The sequence below is a fragment of the Trematomus bernacchii genome, unplaced genomic scaffold (assembly GCF_902827165.1).
Source record: "Trematomus bernacchii unplaced genomic scaffold, fTreBer1.1, whole genome shotgun sequence".
Taxonomy (NCBI): domain Eukaryota; kingdom Metazoa; phylum Chordata; class Actinopteri; order Perciformes; family Nototheniidae; genus Trematomus; species Trematomus bernacchii.
In genome coordinates this window covers 3,862,480-3,882,962 of record NW_022987409.1, presented here as the reverse complement: position 1 = coordinate 3,882,962, position 20,483 = coordinate 3,862,480, and the positions used below count along the sequence as shown (strand labels likewise).

The following is a 20,483-nucleotide window of genomic DNA, read 5'->3' as shown; positions in this document are numbered from 1 at the left end:
AGAGCTTTTCTGGTTCAGCTCCGGTTTCCCTTTTCAGCTCCCGCTCTGTTCACACCGCCCAGCTGCCGCTGCTGCGTCATGACGTCACCGTTTCCATCGCTGATTTTCTCCCCAACGGAGCTCACAACAACATTGGGTCGATGATCGTGTTGCTTTTAATCATACAAAGCCAGATTAAATTAAATAACGACTTCTCCAACCTTATACTTTTCTCCAGAGTGCCGTGGTTCATTGTTTATTAATGTGTTTCAGCGGCATTTACCGACCGCTGCAGTGCTGGCTGCTCTTCCACGGGAGTTTATTCTCCCGTTAGCTCCGGGTTAGCTCACACGGCTCTAAAGTATTCACTGTCTGACTGTCACACAAGCAGCTGATACATATCCCCAATTCCCCTTAAGTGAATGTGTGTCAGTCTGAATTGACGCTGTTTGGCATCACAACGCTGTTATGAAAGTTTCTCTAGTATAACATGGGTGATGTTAGCATAGCAACCGAAGCTAAACTGACTACTTGCTAAGCCGTTTTCTACAGGCACATTTTACCGTATACGTACGCGTATTTTTCATTATGATTCTACTTGTGATAGTCGGACATGACAACCTGTGCAGCCCATGTATTGATTCCATCCGATAGCTGCTATAATAACAAACAAAACGTCTGCCTGCTCTCCACAATGATCAATAACAGCGAACGGATGGTCAAAGTAAGGTACAAATAAACAGAATCACACGAAGCCTGGTTAGTGTTGCCTGACTTTATAAAGTGTGTTTTTTTTTTATAAGTGTGTGGTTGCCTTCTAGTCACTTTGCTCAGCGCTACTGCTTGTAGGCAGGCATGACGAGACTCTTCAGTCGACCCATGTTCAGGGGAGGTGGGTTTAGTTTCCTGCACGCCTCGACGTAAGAGAGACGTAAGCGACGCGGCGTCATAGCTCCGAAGCTCTTGCCTCTCGACCGACAATTTTTTGGAGCTGGAAGTGAACCGCATTCCGGAGCTATGACGCGGCGTCGCTGCGGTGTGAACAGGAAAAACCGGCGCTTTTCCAGCTCCAGCTCCGAGCCGGAGCTGGAAAAGCGCCGGTGTGAAAGGGGCAATAGATATAATCTATCTATATGGCGCTGGCTAAGATAAGATAACTTTAACAAGATGCCTGTGTGCTTAGTACCAGGTTGTTATTATACCAGCAATGGGTCTTGCTCGTTCTTTCGCTTCCCGTCTGATGAAAGGAAGCTAGTAGCTAGCACGTTAGTTAGCATTACAGCCTTGTCATTTGTATTAGCCTTAACATGAAGTAACATTAAGTAACCCAAAATGTTAAACAGTAAGAGTAGTAGTCATATTTTGTGAACCCTTTGAAGAGTACTGTCACCGGTGTGATCATTCTATAATACACAATTTAAGCCCGGGGGAGAAATGCTAACGCTAACGCTAGCATCGACGATCTTCTCTACTTCATGCTATCTGCACAAATGGTTGACATTAAACATTAAAACGACCAGGCAGTTCAGAGAGAATCAAAGGAAGGCAGGCAGGCAGCTTTGCATGACATTCTTCAGGACGTGTTTCATTGTGGTGATAGTGAGGGTAGTCAATCGTTTTGTTGACAAGACAGTAGTGACGGCCATCTTGGTGACGTGTGTTGTTGACCAGAGATGTAGTTCATTGAGCGTTTCACACAAACAAAAGTGTTACTTCACAGTTTTACGACACATTTTTTTTTTTTTGACTTGCAAAATTATCTTTTAAATTGACAAACATCATATGTGTAATTCGTGGCACAATTCAAACGGGATCGAAAGATAATCTTTCTCTCTCCATTGACTTCAATACATAATTCTTCCGAAATAAGGTCCCATGGAGGTCCACCGGAAGGGGAGGGACTTCGCCACTCTTGGCGAAGTCCCTCCCCTTCCGGTGGACCTCCATGGGACCTTATTTCGGAAAAATTATGATTATGATGTTTGTCAATTTAAAAGATAATTTTGCAAGTCAAAAAAATGTGTCGTAAAACTGTGAAGTAACACATTTGTTTGTGTGAAACGCTCAAGGAACTACATCTCTGGTCTCACAGAACAACACACGTCACCAAGATGGCCGTCACTACTGTCTTGTCAACAAAACGATTGACTACCCTCACTATCACCACAATGAAACACGTCCTGAAGAAAGTCATGCAAAGCTGCCTGCCTGCCTTCCTTTGATTCTCTCTGAACTGCCTGGTCTTTTTAATGTTTAATGTCAACCATTTGTGCAGATAGCATGAAGTAGAGAAGATCGCTAGCGTTAGCGTTAGCATTTCTCCCCCGGGCTTAAATTGTGTATTATAGAATGATCACACCGGTGTGACAGTACTCTTCAAAGGGTTCACGAAATATGACTATTACTCTTACTGTTTAACATTTTGGGTTACTTAATGTTACTTCATGTTAAGGCTAATACAAATGACAAGGCTGTAATGCTAACTAACGTGCTAGCTACTAGCTACCTTGATCCAGACACTCCTAGTCCTTTCATCAGACGGGAAGCGAAAGAACGAGCAAGACCCATTGCTGGTATGAACAACCTGGTACTAAGCACACAGGCATCTTGTTAAAGTTATCTTATCTTAGCCAGCGCCATATAGATAGATTCTATCTATATGGCGCTGATCTTAGCTATCTCTTAGTGGAGGAAAACAATTGTGACATCACTTACGCGACTCTGGGATTTGTAGTCTTTCTAGTTGCGTATTTTTCATAGTCTTATATTTCAACAGTTTTACGACAAACTGTGACTTTTTTGACATGGAAATTATTTTTTAAGATTGACAAACATCATATGTGTAATTCATGGCACAATTCAAACGGGATCGAAAGATACGTTTTCTCTCTCCATTGACTTCAATACATTATTTTTCCGAAATAAGGTCCCATGGGGCGGAAGTAGATGGGCGTGACTTCGCCACTCTATACATCCATGGGTACAACTTCAGATAAAAATGAACACATAATGAAATATGACCCCCGGTTTGATGATTGACAGGTCACAGAACAATGGGAGTTATCTACCCTTACCCACAATTGAAAGTAAGTCACACAGACTATCTCCTCTTTGCTCTTCTCTCTGTGTGGAGCAGCAAGCTGTCAGAACAAAGTGAAAAACAAACAATGGCATAAAATATTATTAATATGTCGGCTAGTAATAGATTTATTTATTTTCATCTCAGAGTGTACCAGAATGCGTAGTTTATATGTTAGTATTTCTAAAAATCTCCTGGGGGAGAATGCTGGGGTTGGGTTTTCAGCATGTGTGCCTTTTTATGTTATACAGTTCAGCTTTGATTCCATCATCTCATTAAACCTTATTTAAAAGTATTCTTCAGTTCTGTGAAGAGATATATGCCCTGTACTTCACTTTAATATTGTATGCTGAAAAGCGTATTACAGCACGATTTTTTGTTGAATAGATTTGAGTGGTTCAAAATTTCGAGTCGCGATTGATTGACAAAGGAAAAAGTGGGTCCCGAGGCCTGACCAGTTGAGAACCACTGATTTAGACTACTTCTCTTTCCTTTTTGGGGAAGAGCTGATAAAATGTCATCCACCTCCTTGATACTACCTCATCTGCCACACAAAGAAAGTCTGAGATCCTCAAGGTCCAACATCTCTCTTAGGTCGCTGTCATTTAAGACAGCTTTTAGGCCTGTTTGCTTTTAATTAATGTGTTAGTTGAGCTTTATTTAATTAGTCAGGACATCTTATCACAACCACTTATGCGGGTGACACCTGAGAAGAAATTACAAACAAAAGATAATACAGAAGCAAGACATAATTCACACAAAACTGCCCTGTCCGGACAGGAACTTGGCCTCAATTTGCTCTTTATATTCATTTCATATGGTTCAATCAAATAATTGGTGGCAGATTGTTTCTGTTCAGTTTTATGTCAATCAGGCTTGTATCAAACTGTAAAACTCAGCAGCTCAGTCTGTCAATCCACACTGCTGCACAAGAGAAACTGCCAGTAAATATTTTCAATGCTATAGACGAGCTGAAGGTGTTTCTAAATGTGAGAAAACAACTCTACCTTTCCACAGGCTGTGATTCCTCCTTTTCAAATAAGCTGTTTGCACCTGCTACATTATTAATAGGATTATATGTCCTATTATCTTCTTAAAGGTGGGGTAGGTAAGTTTGAGAAATCGGCTCGAGATACATGCACTTTTTGTTATATTCCATGGAATGCTCTTAACATCCCGATAGCAATGAATATCTTAAGTGCTTTGACAAAAAATCCATAAAAAAAATGTCATCTGTGGAAGCCGTAGTACTGTAAAAAGCACGACCAATCATTTTAGCCGGCCCGGCTAAAATAACTGGATGGCCTACCTGCCTGTCAGCCTTCCATCTGTGCACAAACCTATCTCGTGCCCTCATTGGTCATGTGCGCGTTCGTGTGTGTTGGAGGAGGGGCTCTGTAAGGAAGTGGCAGATTTTTTCCGGCTGTGTATTTTCAAATTCTAGCGCACTCGAGCTGGTTTCTCCAAAATGACCTACCCCACCTTTAATAGGACATATTCAGACTTTTTTTGTTCTAAATGTTGCTATATTAAGCCATTTATAATTTAGTTTCAAAAGATTAACAGATATCAAATGTGCTTTTTCCCCCCAGAAATCAACACATCAGACAGTTTGCACACAGTGTATCCATGGCCTATTTATGAATGTGATAATAAAATGTCCAGCACAATCACTGGGTCACTTTAAATAGACATAATGTTGTGAGCAGTAACAAAGGTTTTTGGGTGACTGTTGAAATACATCGATTAATGGCAGATGTAGGCATTTTAAAATGATACACAGAAATTAGGATTAAATATTATATATACAGCATTATCTTGCTATAAAATATAAAATAGTTGAAACTATTTTAAAGTGGACCTATCATGCTATATTTGAATAATCAGGGATGCAAACTTGTCACCTTTCGGCGAAATTCGCCGTTTTGAATCCAAAATAGGTCGTTTGTGTGATTCATGTAGATCTGCAATAAAAATATTTTCAGGGTATGGGGGGGGTCTGGGACCCGGAGTAATCTGCGGCCGCGAGCTGTTATGTGCCATCAGGACACGCATGATGTTCTTTTTTTATATATTCTAATATTCTAATTACGAGCGTCATGTTACCATGCTGTTACCATGCCACGGCAACCTCTCATTCCCCTGATAGGTGGAGAGTTGGCCATATAGGCGGAGCTCCTCCGTCCTGACGTCAGAGAAATGTTCAAATCTGGATCAGTCTGTATCAGATCCGTTGCAGCCCCGTTTTTAGAGATTTGGGTATGGAGGAAAAGAGAGAGGGTTGTGTTTTCTGACACTTGGTGAGTTCCCTGGAACACCAGGGACACATATTCATGTATAAAAGACGTGCAAAAGTGCATTTTGCATGATAGGTCCCCTTTAAAGTAACAAATTAATGGTACTGTGTTTTCAAATAATATCTGGTAGACATACAATAAGCTAATTATTCATAAAACACTGTACCCTATCTGCTCTTATCGTTTTCATTAAGAAGATTAACCGGGCATGGGGAAGAAAGGGGACATTTTAAATTAAACAGAGTCCACCATTTCTTTTAGTTTTCATAGACCCCTTTATAACTCCTTAAAATACATTTCAATCTGCAGCTAATGAAAGAAGAGGGTCGTTTAAAAGGCACAGCTCTGTGATCTCATATTTCTCACCACAGCGCTGAAGTCTGAAGGTCTGCCAGGTTTTGAATTTATGATCAAAGGCAGGGGATCCAAGAGCATTGTAGAGGTGTTGGCTTATAATAAAATATTCACATCAGGTACAGTAGTTGTAATGTCGGTAAAACACAAGCTGTACTGTAGGCGCCTGCTTCTGGATTAATAAACCAGCAATAACACACTGCTCTGAGGGGGTTTATCATTTCCGAGCACTGACTAATTGGCCCAGCTTCAGTGCCCAGAGTCCTATCTCTTTATACAATAACGATTATGAATAATAATATCGGCACATTTTTGTAGAAAACTTCCAAAAAACAATTTAAATAGTGCTTTACAAAAGGCAGCACATTAAACACCAACACTTATTAAAGCAAATATAGAACTTTAGTTAGATTCATATACATTAAAGAAATAAGATTAAGATTCAGACATTCTTTCTTATTCCCAGAGGGAAAATGTAATGTAAATTAACGGAGAAGTCTGATAACACTTTAAGTATGCTAAATATGAAGCTACAGTCAACATCTGCTTAGCTTAGCTTAGCAGACTGGAAACAAGGGGAAACGGCTAGCCTGCCTCTGTCTAAAGGTAACAACAGTTTTCACCACAACTTTAATTTGTTTGACGTCAAACTAATTCCAGTAAAATAAAAAAGAAGATATTATAAGATTAAATCCCCCCTCCTCTTCCTCTCCTCCGCCTCTCCTTTTGGCTAAGTGGCAGAATACATTTGGCATGAATGGAAGGATTGAAATGAAATTCTATGGAAATCCCTGCAGGATTACAAGGCCTCGTCTATAATATGTGGATCTGTAGACACAGATACTGCGCATGCATTTATATGCAAATGTGAAAAATATAGGCGTTCATCTGCACATGTACAGGACTCTCCAGTTCTTTGTGCATTGCATGTAAAACAGCCATTGTTGCCATCTCTCACTTCTTATTGGTGCAAATAATTAAGATAACAGCACAAGTGTGTTTTTATTCGATCAAAAACGCATGCAAGATGACCGTGCCTCTCAGGGGAAATTCCACAGCTGCTGAGTTGCATCATGACACAATGAAAAACGTTGAGCAATAAACAGGTGGGGGGTCATTGTAGTTTGACTCGTTGTATTTTAAGTCAGGAAGCAAATAAATGTTTCTGAACTCCAAGATCCACCCCCAAAGCCGCTGCACATGATTACTATCTGAGGGCCGCAGGGAGAGGAGATAGTGGCGGAGGAGGAGGAGGAGAGAAAAGAGAGAGAGGACAGTCATACACTTCCCATCAGACACCCACACACACGTTCTCACATACGCTGCATACACGTCGGAGCACCTGCTTTGCGATCACTCTGTCTGTGGATCTGCTCCTGACGGCTCTCAGTGCCGAGATGACTTCCTGTGGCGTGCTGCTGCTGGCTCTCTGTCTGGCCGCACTAACAGGTAAAAAGTTCCCTGTCCTCACTGGACTGTGTGTATGTGTGTGTGTGTGTGTGTGTGTGTGTGTGTGTGTGTGTGTGTGTGTGTGTGTGTGTGTGTGTGTGTGTGTGTGTGTGTGTGTGTGTGTGTGTGTGTGTGTGTGTGTGTGTGTGGTGTGTGTGTGTGTGTGTGTCAAGTCTCTGATGTTTAGCTGTGAAGATCAATATTTCTATTTGTAAATGACGATGACAGAAGCCGTGAAGTGGTGAGATATGTAAAAAGGGATCAATATGCAGTTTTGATTTCAATTGAACTTGTAATGGGGGAATAAAACATTGCCTTCTGCTTTTTCTGTGCATGTTAGTTTTCTCATCAGGATTCCTATGATGAGATATGATATATTTTATCAAATCAACTGTGAACAAGGACCTGATTGAACTCCACTCCCTTTATCTAGTGCATAACTCTTATTGGTGTGGTTATTGTGTTATCATTGTTATCTTTTGCAAGCTACTTTGACTGATCAGGGCTATTTTTAGGTTATAAGTCCCATTGATTCCGAAAAACATCCCTCATGATCATGTGCTTTCAGAGCTAACTATTTAGTTTCATTTCCCAAGATATTTCATTGTGCGCTTTGCATTCCAGGAACCACTGCTGTTGCTGCTGCGTACGAGCGGACTGAGAGGAACTGCTCCGCCTCGCCTCCTGTGAGTGAATTGAGGCTCTTTGATTGAAAGAAACATTAGAATACAGATATTACATCATAAAAACAGCATTTTCCATGGAACATGTTGCACACGTTTTATAAAGTTACAGATAATGATTACTGCACGCAGGACAGTTAATGATTACAATGGGAGATACAGGAACTGATGAATCAGCAGTTCTGCAGGTTTTTATTGCATTTGAAGACTTTTCACACTCTCTGTCTTTCTCTCTCTTTGATGTTGTATGTGTGCGTGTGCGTGTGTGTGTGTGTGTGTGTGTGTGCGTGTGTGTGTGTGTGTGTGTGTGTGTGTGTGTGTGCGTGTGCGTGTGCGTGTGCGTGTGTGTTACAGTACCTCCCCACCACAGCAGTTAATACCACTCTCCGGCTTCAGGAATTACGAGTGCAAATGCTTCTCCAGAATATCTCTGCCTACATTATTCCTGGCACTGACTCTCACCTGGTACATCTGCTGTCCGTCATAATTAACTCCTTTGGGATTTAAAATGTGTGTGTCTGTGTGTGTGTGTGTGAGATGCTAACCTCTGTTTCTCTGTCAGAGTGAGTATATTGCACCACGTGATGCCAGGATGGCCTTCATGACCGGCTTTACAGGCTCCGCAGGTACAATCCCTTTCTGCCTCTTCTTTCCTTTTTTTCTCCTCGTCCTTATCCTCCTTTTCCTCCCCCTCCTTCTCCTCCTCTTCTTCCCCATGACTCAACCCCCCATGTCTGAGTGCCGCGGTCACGCAGCTCCTCTACTTTCATCCCACATCCTCACCATTGAGCCATTTTTCTTTTAATTTTATCGCTCGCTGCATCTTTTCATTCGTCTGAACTCTCCGATCTTCACCATTAAATCAGAAGATGTATTTGCACGCAATATTGCAGAACGAATTCATGATTGTACATATTTGTACACTCAGCTGATGCACGCATTAAAACAACAAGACGGATGATATTTCAGTAAAGTGCTCTTTACGCCAGGCCAAAGATATGCCAGACTGCTCAAAGAAAAATCACTTTTTCTGGGTGTCCATTAAGAATAAGACCAAAATTAGATTTAGGGATCTACTCAGCTGTCACTACTTAAGTGCATGTATCCCATGTTTGGGTACAGCAGTGGAATGATCATATAAGCCCTGATTATACTGTGTTTCCACCACACATCTCCTCAGGCTTTCTCCTTCCTGTGTCTCTTCACATGCCTGCATTTTTCAACATTAGCTAACACATCAAACATTGTTCAAAGTCAAATCTAGCATCACGAGTTGTTTTGAGTTCACTATCAATATTCCTCTGGATAACGCAGCTGCTGTTTTGCCTCTCTGCAGGCACTGCTGTGGTCACTCAGACAAAAGCAACTCTGTGGACAGACAGCCGCTACTGGGTGCAAGCTGAGAGACAGATGGACTGCAACTGGGATCTGGAATTTGATGGTGGGCAATCGTATTGTGACTACTTGTTATGACAACGCAGTGCACACATCCAACGGTGGTTTTGATGATCTTGTCTCAAAGATAACACCTGACAAAAGCTGCACGCATTATCAAAGGATTTAGATGATATAAATAGCTCAACAAAGGAACAGTCCCAGCATGGTTTGTCTTGCAAATTTATTTTAATACTGAACAATTGTGCTGATGTTCACACATTTGGATACAGTGGGGCAACTTTGCAATTTAGGACTTGTACAGGCACCTATTGTAGTCAAGGATTTGCATAGTGGCAAAAAGAGCTCAATAAAACATATACGCTGCGTAGAGAAACACGCTGCAAATAGAAACACTGCAAGTGAGAACATAAAATATATTTCTGTGGGGAAATTCAAAATTATTTGGATTATATTGGATATATTGGCTACAACTTCAGCATTTACCACATTTATTTACATTAATATATGTGGTGGAATTCTTTATTCCTATACTACACAATTATCGTGGCCAAAATATTTTTTCATTAACGATATTATGATGTTATCTACAGACGTTTTGAAAATAATAATCATAATATTAAGAATTTGTATTTAACTTTGTTTATTGTGCATTTTGTCTCTTTTTTGGCAAATAAATTACATTTAAAATACAAATGTAGGGAGTTGAGAGTATCTTACTATAACTACAAAAGCATATATAGAGTATAAATAATATTATTTTAAAAATAGTGTTGATAGAGTCAATAAAGTATATTAGTTTTCACATGTTATAACAAATAAAATCTCTGCTGATTTGAATTAATGCACATCTAATTGGCAAACCCAAAACATTTTGAGCACAGGTGAATAAACTGCATTTATTCTGTCACATCCTGTTGAGTCAACTTGAACTTGTGTCATGTGTGATGTTCCCCAGTGTCCGTCCGCAGCGTGGCAGTGTGGCTGATCTCCGAGGTCCCACCGGGCGGCTACATCGGCTTTGATCCCTTCCTCTTCTCCCTCAGTGAGTCTCCGTCCTCCTGTCAGTCCAGGTTAACATCGATAAAGTGCTCGCCAGAGTAGATGGAAAATGATCGATGGAGCCTCCAGACGCCACGCGGACTGTTTACTCATCATTGATTCGGCTCAGTGTGTGTAATCATCTGCAATTTCCTCCATCAGAAACGCAGGGGGACTACAGTGTGGTCCTGGAGTCGACCAATCGCAGCCTCATGTCTGTCCCCGTTAACCTGGTCGACCAAGTGTGGACAGACAGGCCACCCGTCCCACCTGGCAACCTCACCCGCCTGCCCGACAGAATCATAAGTAGGTCTAGTCTAGTGCTATACACACACACACACACACACACACACACACACACACACACACACACACACACACACACACACACACACACACACACACACACACACACACACACACACACACACACACACACACACACACACACACACACACACACACACCCTGCAGTCTGCCTGTGAGGTGCCCCTTATCTATGTGCTGATAAATACCTGCAAACTGGACTGAAAAGCAATAAGCGGCTCCACAAACAACACCATAAAGAGTCTATTCATGATTTTATGGCTGCCTTAAAGATCAAATACCAACTTTGAGAGAATAGAAAAGCCTCGGAGTAGGAAGTTGTCTGGATGCCCGTTATCCTTATTAGTCTTTATGGTGGGAGAACAGACAAATGGAGAGTCTATCATAAACCTAATGGTCTCTGTGTGTGTGTTATGGTGTGTTGAGTTTTAGGTGGGTTTGGGTATGAAAGCATGCACTCACACGGTACTTGGCATTGTGGGTAGAGTCCATCAAGTGATGAGCATTTTGCACACGACATGAAGAGAAAAGGACAAAGTTAATGGGAATTCAATAATGTGTGTTTGCACTTAGCAGAAGTCTCTTTTATAGATAAAAACTACTATTCACAACTTTAGGAAAACTCTAGGAGAAGTTGAGTTTCATAACTGTTGCTCCATTTAAATAAAATAAAAAACTAATTATATAAACATAGTGAAGTTAAGAGTTGCACGGATTTTTTTTATGAACAATGGGTCTAATTTGTAATGTGAAATGTGTTGTTGTCTACTTTTTCTGTAAGAAGCAATGTAGTGTCTCTCAGTTAATTGTTTTGAATTTGAGCTCCCAACTTTACCATTTGTTTCTTCAATATCACCGCACTCATCAAACTCATTAAATCCAGCAAATCTTTTCATTTGAATTCGATGCTGAGGACTAACTCAATACATTTATATAAAATGCTTTGCAATGAAGCAGCAAGCTGGATTCAAACGATGTCTCTCCCTACTGATTAAGATCATGGTGAAGATACCTAATAAAACTCAATATCTGTCACAAAATGGCATCAAGTGTTAACTGTGATGTTGAATGTGTGTTTGCAGAAAGGTCCTGGGAGATGAAAGTGGAGCACATACGGAATCAGATAAGAGATAATCCATACGAGCCGACAGCTCTTCTGCTGTCCGCACTGGATGAAACAGCCTGTGAGTAACTCTAACTTCCTCCATGAAGCTATTAATAAATCATGTTGCTGATTTGGAAAAACGAATACTAAACCACACCAGCATTATTCAGTGAAAAACACAAAAACATGAGAATTTTGCATTATTTATTTATTCGTTCTTAAGCCTTCAAAAGTCCCATTAATTAGAAATATCTTCTTCTGGGGGAGTCCTTGTCAAGACGGCAGAAAGAACAGCTTCACGTAAAAAAACAATTTCACTTGTTGGAACACGATACCAGCTATATCCATCACACACTCCACATCAAGGATTTTCAAAACAGCAACATATTTCCTTCTGGTCAATTTGCATGAGACCTTTAAAGGTTTTCCAAGAACAGTACCTCCATGACCTCAGGCATACTAAGAGAACACAGTTTTACAAAGCTCAGGGGAAACCATGGGGACATAAAATAATCTATTTTGCGGATCTTTAGTGCAATAGTTGCTGGTATGACTAGATAAATATGATTAGGATGTTTGCTTAGAATAGCAACATGTGCAGTTTGTAGTAGCCTCTGGATAAACATGCAGTATTGTTCATCACCACCAAAGAAACATCATTTTATCACCGCTCAAGACAATTATATGAATAGTTTTTAAATGTATTTACAACTGCAGAGCTACATCCCACATTTAAAATCAATGCAAAAACAACAACATGTGTGATTATTTAAAAAACGATGTGTATGATAATTCCCTAAGAGAATGCACAACACAAAGGAGAGTGCAAGAATGTTAAATAACATACATTATAACCAGTAATGAATCCTATATTATGTAACTATGTAATAGTTGGGAGATACAATATTAGGATATATAACAATAAAACAGGATACCTTTTTACAGTGCATAACATTTTCAGAAATGACTGAAAAGTAATCCCAAAGGTCTTATTTCCTTTTAGTTTTTAGTCCACCAAGCGGCTGCAGGGTCCTTTGTAGCTGCTTCTTTTTACTTACGCCTCAGGACAGATCTGAAAATACAGTTTACATCAAAATAAAATGGCAGGGGAAACAAAGCTCAAATGCAAAAACAGCTTTTAGATTGAACTGGAGCCCGAGGAGCTGCATATTATACTGAGAATGTGGTAAAAAAATGTAAAACTAAATGACAGAAATATGGAGAATAGACTACAGATATTTTTAAAGAACAGGGAGTTTTTCAAAAGCATCTTATAAATCATGAGGAGCACTGCTGAGCGTCAGACCTCTCCTGACTTCTGATTTCAGAATTAGCGAGTCTGTTTTCAATGACAAGGACACAGAAGAAGTCACGTCTGTGAGACAGAAACAATTGATATAAACGGCGTGCCTTGGCTCAGGTGGAAGTAGTCGATGATTTAAATGAATGCACAAGCTGCTGCTCACAGTCGGCGGTGGTGTGTCTGTTTTGATTTCTAGGGCTGTTCAATCTGCGCGGCAACGACATCCCATACAATCCCTTCTTCTACTCCTACACACTGCTTACAATGGATGAGATCTGGTAAATTAATTATTCTGGGATTAAATGTGTGAAACTGTAGCATTCATTTCAAATTGTCTTTCTTATGTCTTTGTGACTCCCATGACATTTAAGAGGATTTGAGGACTGTAGCACCAGATAGTGTAGCTATTTTAAATGTAATGACATTTGCACTGATTTAAAATGTAATAAAACACAATGATGTTATAAAATATCATGACTCATATTATTATAATATTTTCACTGATGATGTAATAATACCATATTAAATTATTGGGAATTTGTATTGACGATGTCTAATCTATTATCTACCCTTTTCTAATGAACGAACATTGAACTACGACCAATCAAATGTGTTTCATTTTCCATTGATAATGATTTTAGTTCAATGCATCTCCAACAAAAAAAAAAACTCATCATTTGCCATCTGTTGTACATTTAAAATGACAAAAAGCCTAGAGTTTACATTTCCAAACATGATGTTACATTATCAGTCAGGACGTTTTATTACGTGATTTGTCAAGTCAATGGGTTTTATTATATTTTCTTTCAGGTTAAGTGCAAATATTAGATTACCATCATTCAAACATTAACCTATCTTTTTATGAACCACTCTCCCTTTGTCCACTTCTCCCAGGCTCTTTCTCCACACAGAGAGAGTGACAGAGGAACTGAAGGTGTACCTGAACGCCACCTCATGTATACGGGGGCCCCTCTGTGTGCAACTGAAAAGCTACGACTCTGTCCGAGAGCACCTGCAGACGTACGTGGATCAGCCTGGGGTTAAAGTGTGGATCGGCACAGAGTACACAAACTACGCACTTTATGAGATCATTACACCAGAGGTGGACAGACATTTTATTATATTTACTGTACTGCATAATTTCCTTCTCTCTTAGTGGTATATTACTGTATGATCTTAAGATATACTCTGTGTACATACAGTTTAATTATCTTTTGTATTGCCTTAGTCTGCGAGCACTCGCTTGCTGCTGCCGGGTATATTTATATAATGAGTTGTACATATTTACAGCTTTGTATATATATTATTTAAGAAATTGATGTAATGACTGTTTTTAATGTGAAAGAGGCCACTCATTGTGAAAAAAAACAAAGATCCCTAAACTTTACCTTGCTCTATTTTACTCAGAAAGGAACCATTATTTATTACAGAGAGTGCAGGCTTAAGGCATTTCCACATGTGACAAAAAGGCTTTACAGTAACAGAATAAACGTATTCCCTCATACAGTAATAGCAAAAATCTATGCAGGGTTCTTAAGTCAACTTACACAAAAATAATTATAACTGGGACTTTCTACAAAGGTAAAAAAACTCCACCCTGTTTTTAACGAGAGGTCCAGGTTTCTCCAATATGAATAATACTAAGAAATATATTTCCTTGTATTAATCATGTTGTTTTTTTCATCATGAAGGAGAAGCTGATGACAAGCACCTACTCTCCTGTGTTGACGACGAAAGCTGTGAAAGATGAAACTGAGCAGCGTATCTTGAGAGATGCTCACGTGAGTCACCTTCACACATCCTGTTTATACACAACCACACACATGTACATGCACACATGAGCACCAATATAGCTCATATCTGTACTCCTATGTGTGTGACTTCACTGTCAGACTGTTGGGACTTTTATGAATCGTTTTCATCAAGAGATTGAACACTTCAGTGAACACAGGCCCTGAAAAATGTATTAGCTTGTCCATAGGTGTCTGAACAACTTTGCAACATGTCATGTGACTCAGTCCGTGTGTGTTGTGCTGTTATGGTATTGTAGGATGTTGAGCCTCTGCTGGTCGTTGTGTTATCTCTCTGTGCAGGTGAGGGATGCAGTCGCAGTCGTCCAGCTGCTGATGTGGCTGGAGAAGGCGGTGCCGGAGGGGAAGGAGACCGAGCTGACTGCTGCAGCATACGTCAATAAATGTCGCTCGTGAGTGCACACGAGATGGAAGAAAGCTGTATTTCACTCAGAATATCAGTTTTGTGGAGCCTAGAAAACATAGTAGAAAGGGACGAAGAAGAGAGATATAGTGACACTGAAATCCAATCTCAGTCGTGTTCAATAATTTAAAAATACAACTAATAATAATATATTTTCACAGCAAACAGAAAGACAGCAGAGGCCCGAGCTTTGAGACTATCTCTGCAAGCGGACCCAATGCTGCACTTGCCCATTACAGGTAAGATGTAATCATTTCTGCTTACTGACTTCTTCTTTTTCATTGATATCAAACAAATATATTATTATCTCTAGTTTGCCTTTAGCTTGCAGCATTCATTACTGCAAATACGTTTTTTCAGAACATACAATATAGGTTTTAATTTAGAGGTGCTATACATTCATGAGAGGGAGCATTTTGGTGGCCTGGGAGTTTAACAATTTGATTGCCATTATAAGATACATTTATCAAATCCTTTACTTAATTCAAAGTAAAAATATCACACTTAAAATACTCAATCACAGATAGAAATTCTAAATTCAAAATGTTACTTGTACAGAATAATTATGAGAGTACAGAGTAAAATGAACTTAAAGTATAGTGGTAATTATTTGTACGTATATTTGTATTATTAATAGGAAATATTATATAGAAGTATTATAAAAAGTAACCAGTATTATAAATGTAGTGGAGTACAAAGTAGCCAAGAATGGAAATATTCAAGTAAAGTGCAAGTGCATCACAATTGTACTTAGGTATATTACCTGAGTAAGTGTTACTTTCCTTTAATGATAATCACAATGATTGTCATCCCCCCTCTTCAAATTGATCTACATGCATCATAAAATGCTCTGCAGTAATGTTCAACTTTACAAACACAGATCCTTGAGGTTTACCACAACTACCACCTGCAGTGCTGCTTTCATTTCCTGTTTTTCTGTTATTTCCTGCAGCCCTTCAGAAGAAACCAGCAGGAGGCTGACAGTTGATGAGATGTACCTGGTGGACTCCGGCGGTCAGTACCTGTGAGTAAAAACACTCTCTGCCCACACACTCTCCAGTTTCACATCACAGCTCGTGCATTTCAAATGAGTCATCATGTCTGTCGTTACTCTCAGAGACGGGACCACTGACATCACTCGGACCGTTCACTGGGGAACCCCCACAGCCATGCAGAAGGTAACACGTTAGATATCATACTGAAAATGTGACTGTTTAATTTAAATGTTGTCTTTCACGACAATGTTGATGTATGATTTTGTTTTTGATTTAGGATTATTTTACTAGCCAACACTTTTTGATGTAACTTTACAGTAAAAGCCTTTGCAGTAATGTTTTTTCACAAAATATCATCAAAATGATTCCTTTAAAATCCCATTTTCCTCTCATCAATCACATGTCTCGCTCTGCAGGAGGCCTTCACTCGAGTGCTCATGGGAAACATTGAGATATCTCGAACCATCTTTCCCTCAGGGACACGAGGTGGGAATAAAAAAAAATGAAACCTTAAATTCTAGTGTCACCACTAGAGAGCCCCATTTCTTCACTGTTTGATCAACATTTTGTAAACATCTTACTGCAAGGTCATTGAACTCTGTGTGTGGCTTTTGTTTACCATCAGGTGTAAACATGGAGATGCTTGGTCGCCGTGCATTGTGGGAGGTGGGCCTGAACTACGGGCATGGCACAGGCCACGGTGTTGGAAACTTCTTTGGAGTTCATGAGTGTATGCTTTTCTTTTTTTCCCCCACTTGTTTTCCGTTTTTGATTTATTCAGTACAGTGATTTGTCTGATCGACAGTTCAAATTATTTTGACAGTGGTTACAGTAATATAAAACCAAGAGAAGCAGCATTCTATCACACTGGAGGAATTGCGAACAGTTTTTTATATGAAAATTACTTTAAAGGTAGGGTAGGTAAGTTCGAGAAACCGGCTCGAGATACACTTTTTGTTATATTCCATGGAATGCTCTTAACATCCCGATAGCAATGAATATCTTAAGTGCTTTGACAAAAAATCCATAAAAAAATGTCATCTGTGGAAGCCGTGATACTGTAAAAAGCACGACCAATCATTTTAGCCGGCCCGGCTAAAATAACTGGATGGCCTACCTGCCTGTCAGCCTTCCATCTGTGCACAAACTTATCTCGTGCCCTCATTGGTCATGTGCGCGTTCGTGTGTGTTGGAGGAGGGGCTCTGTAAGGAAGTGGCAGATTTTCTCCGGTTGTGTATTTTCAAATTCTAGCGATCTCGAGCCAGTTTCTCAAACTTACCTACCCCACCTTTAATGATACATTTATTTTTTATTAGCAAAATAGTTGCTGATCAATCAAATTATTGATTCAACAGGCATTGTAGCAGCTTTCTGTATGTGTGAGCTTTTTCTGAAAATTGCCAATTCATAAAGGTTAAAGCAAATACAGAAATGGACATTGCATTTAAGACCCTAACTAAGTAATGAAAAAAATGTAAAATGTTATACATTATCAAGATAAAATACAACACTACTGCCTGAAAAAATACATTAAAAAATACATTAGTCATTTAAAAAATATTTATTGGACATATATTCCTGAAAAAGAAAGGTTCAAAACAAAACGACAACACTATACAACATTTAAATAGACATAATTCAATCTCAATTCAGGTAATGCTCACTAACTGCAGGAACATATGCAACAATAATGTCCATAAAGGTTTTTCTTAAGATTTGTTTTTACCTAGGTTTCTGTTTTTTTAAATAATGTACTGTTGTGATATCTTTTCAGGGCCGGTTGGCTTTCAGAGTAACAACATTCCCTTTAGAATCGGCATGTTCACGTCTATTGGTGAGTTAATATTACTTGTTTTTAAATACATATATATCCATTACATATAACACAACATAGTGATTAATCTAAAGGAAATGCAGAAAAATTCAAAGGATTTGCTTTCAGAACCTGGATATTACAAGGAGAATGACTTCGGGATCCGGATTGAAGATGTTGTTGTGATCAAACCAGCAAAAACAAAGGTAGATACACAACAGAGCTTTGTTGATAATCAACAGTTATTTAAAGGATTCCCTTTTTTATTGTCAAGGTATTCTCTATGTGAATATCCATTTCTTCCCTCAGTATGGTCAGAACTACCTGACCTTTGAGACGGTGTCGCTGGTCCCATACGACAGAAAGCTGATTGACACCTCACTTCTCAGCTCCGAACAGGTAAGACATTACGTTGGATCACTGGAAATTAAACTATCTGTATGAACTGTATATTGAGAAATGAATGGAGTTCAACATTATTTCTTTAAAAAAAGGAGGTACTAAAAAATGCGTACCCAACTTACTGTAAAAGAATGCCCAGTTAGAAGCAATAATGTAAGTGAACTTCCCCAGAGATATGAACAGTTTCCTGTTTTAATTTGTAAATACATAGTGTGACATCAACCGAGGCTTTCGATTTCCTGCTCTCTGAGTGCAGGTTTCCTCTTAAAATCCCCCCTTTACACTTCAGTTCAAAGCTTCTCCTCAGCTCAGAGACTCTGTAAGAAAACAAAACCACGTGTGAAATTAACTCCAATTTTTATCTTTCCATTTAAGGTGTAAACATAAGACTGGTTTCTGAAGCATTATTATTGTATTTGCAGTTACAAAACGTTTTTGATACTAAAAAAGTTGGTTTTGGGCTTATTTTCGAAAATGTAATATTTTTGTAATAGTTCACTTTACTATACTTGGATTAGGGCTGCACGATATTGGAAAAAACTGACATTGCGATTTTGTTTCCCCTGCGATATATATTGCGATATGAAAACATACAGGAATTGACCATCCTTTCTTGAACTTTAATGCTATACAATTGTTTGTTTTTTTAACTATATTTAACCGGATGAAGGATTTTAGTCACGGACGTCTGGATCTTAAGTTATCAGAGCAACAAGCTGAGCTAGCTCGGTTAGCAGCACCGAACTGGAGAAACACATTAAAACACCTTTAATCACGGGGTCCGTTTGCTTTGGAGATTTGATTGTGGTTTGCTGTGCATGCAAAGCCTGCTTGTCACTCACTCAAGTACCCCTGACATGAGAGCCGCGCAAGTTTTCCTTTTGTAGCAAGCAGCAAAATAATTGTAACATGACGTGTTTGAGTTAATTTGCCTACTTAATATCACAAGTCCTACAAAAAAATGTTTTAAAAGAAAATTAAATTACGTTTTTTTCTTTTTAAATCGCACGTCCACGCGATGTGAATATCGCGCATGCGCATATCGTGATTATCATCACGACACGATATATCGTGCAGCCCTAACTTGGATACACTGTTGAAATACTTGTAGTTAACTCGAGTATTTCCATTTGATCTCAAGTCAACTATATTTGCTTTTTCTACCATTGTTGGCAAAGTAATGATATTTTATTTAGTATTTTTGATGAGGGGACAAAATCACAGAACAGGACGAAAGTGGTTGTGTTATTAACGGTTTGCTTGTTTTCTCACATACATACAGTTTACATCTCTAGGCTTGTTTTCTGACTTTCATTGAGTGTTTTCTCTTGCTTCAGCTTCAGTGGCTGAATAATTACTACGAGACAATCAGGAAGCTGTTGGGCGCTGAGCTGGACAATCAGGGACTTCATGAGGAGAAGAAGTGGATGCTCAAACACACAGAGGCCTTCATGGAGTCTGGATCTTCTGCGTCCGTCTGCTCCTCCTCTCTGACTCTCATCGCCCTGGCCGTCACTCTCCTCCACAACATCATCTAATCTTCATCTCTCTTGCACATTAACAGCTGACTGGCGCACTAATGTTACCCATATGCAGGCTCTATTGAGCCGCTAAACCAGGTCGAGAGATGCACTGTAATTGATCATTTCATTTAAATTAAAGGATATATTTGTTTGACGGTTTAATTAATTGTAAATTGTTGATATTGTGGTGTTTTTAAAGTTTGAAATTATATTTTTTGTGATTTTTGTAGGTTTTAGATGTTTTGTTTATAATCTGGACATTTGTATGACCAGTTGATATAATTTATATTGTTATTAAAGTAAGACTCTTTCAAACAAAGGTGTGGACAAAAGTCATAATTCGGATGACCTGGCTTTGATTTAAGTCAGATGTGTAGCCTACAGACTTTTATTTTCATGGATTTATTTTACAAAAAGTATAGGCCTATAGGAGATACAATTAGATAAATGTCGACAATCTACATCAGCACAATGCCCAAAGAGTACTAGGCTGCCGGTACTTAGAATCAAGCTGACAGCAGCC

General features: G+C 39.2%; 1 protein-coding gene across 1 annotated transcript; it reads left to right on the top strand.

The window, feature by feature from the left end:
* The first annotated feature begins 6,900 nt into the window (after window positions 1-6,900).
* On the top strand, window positions 6,901-20,122 carry xpnpep2 (X-prolyl aminopeptidase (aminopeptidase P) 2, membrane-bound). Its single transcript, XM_034138489.1, has 21 exons — window positions 6,901-7,158; window positions 7,783-7,844; window positions 8,196-8,306; window positions 8,404-8,467; window positions 9,178-9,282; window positions 10,195-10,281; window positions 10,440-10,583; window positions 11,687-11,788; window positions 13,209-13,290; window positions 13,907-14,114; window positions 14,704-14,793; window positions 15,106-15,215; window positions 15,388-15,465; window positions 16,179-16,250; window positions 16,344-16,404; window positions 16,638-16,707; window positions 16,847-16,951; window positions 17,997-18,056; window positions 18,165-18,241; window positions 18,345-18,434; window positions 19,775-20,122. Exons 1-21 carry the CDS (start codon window positions 7,107-7,109, stop codon window positions 19,973-19,975), a joined length of 2,031 nt encoding a protein of 676 aa, XP_033994380.1. The 5' UTR covers window positions 6,901-7,106; the 3' UTR covers window positions 19,976-20,122.
* The last annotated feature ends 361 nt before the right edge of the window (window positions 20,123-20,483 follow it).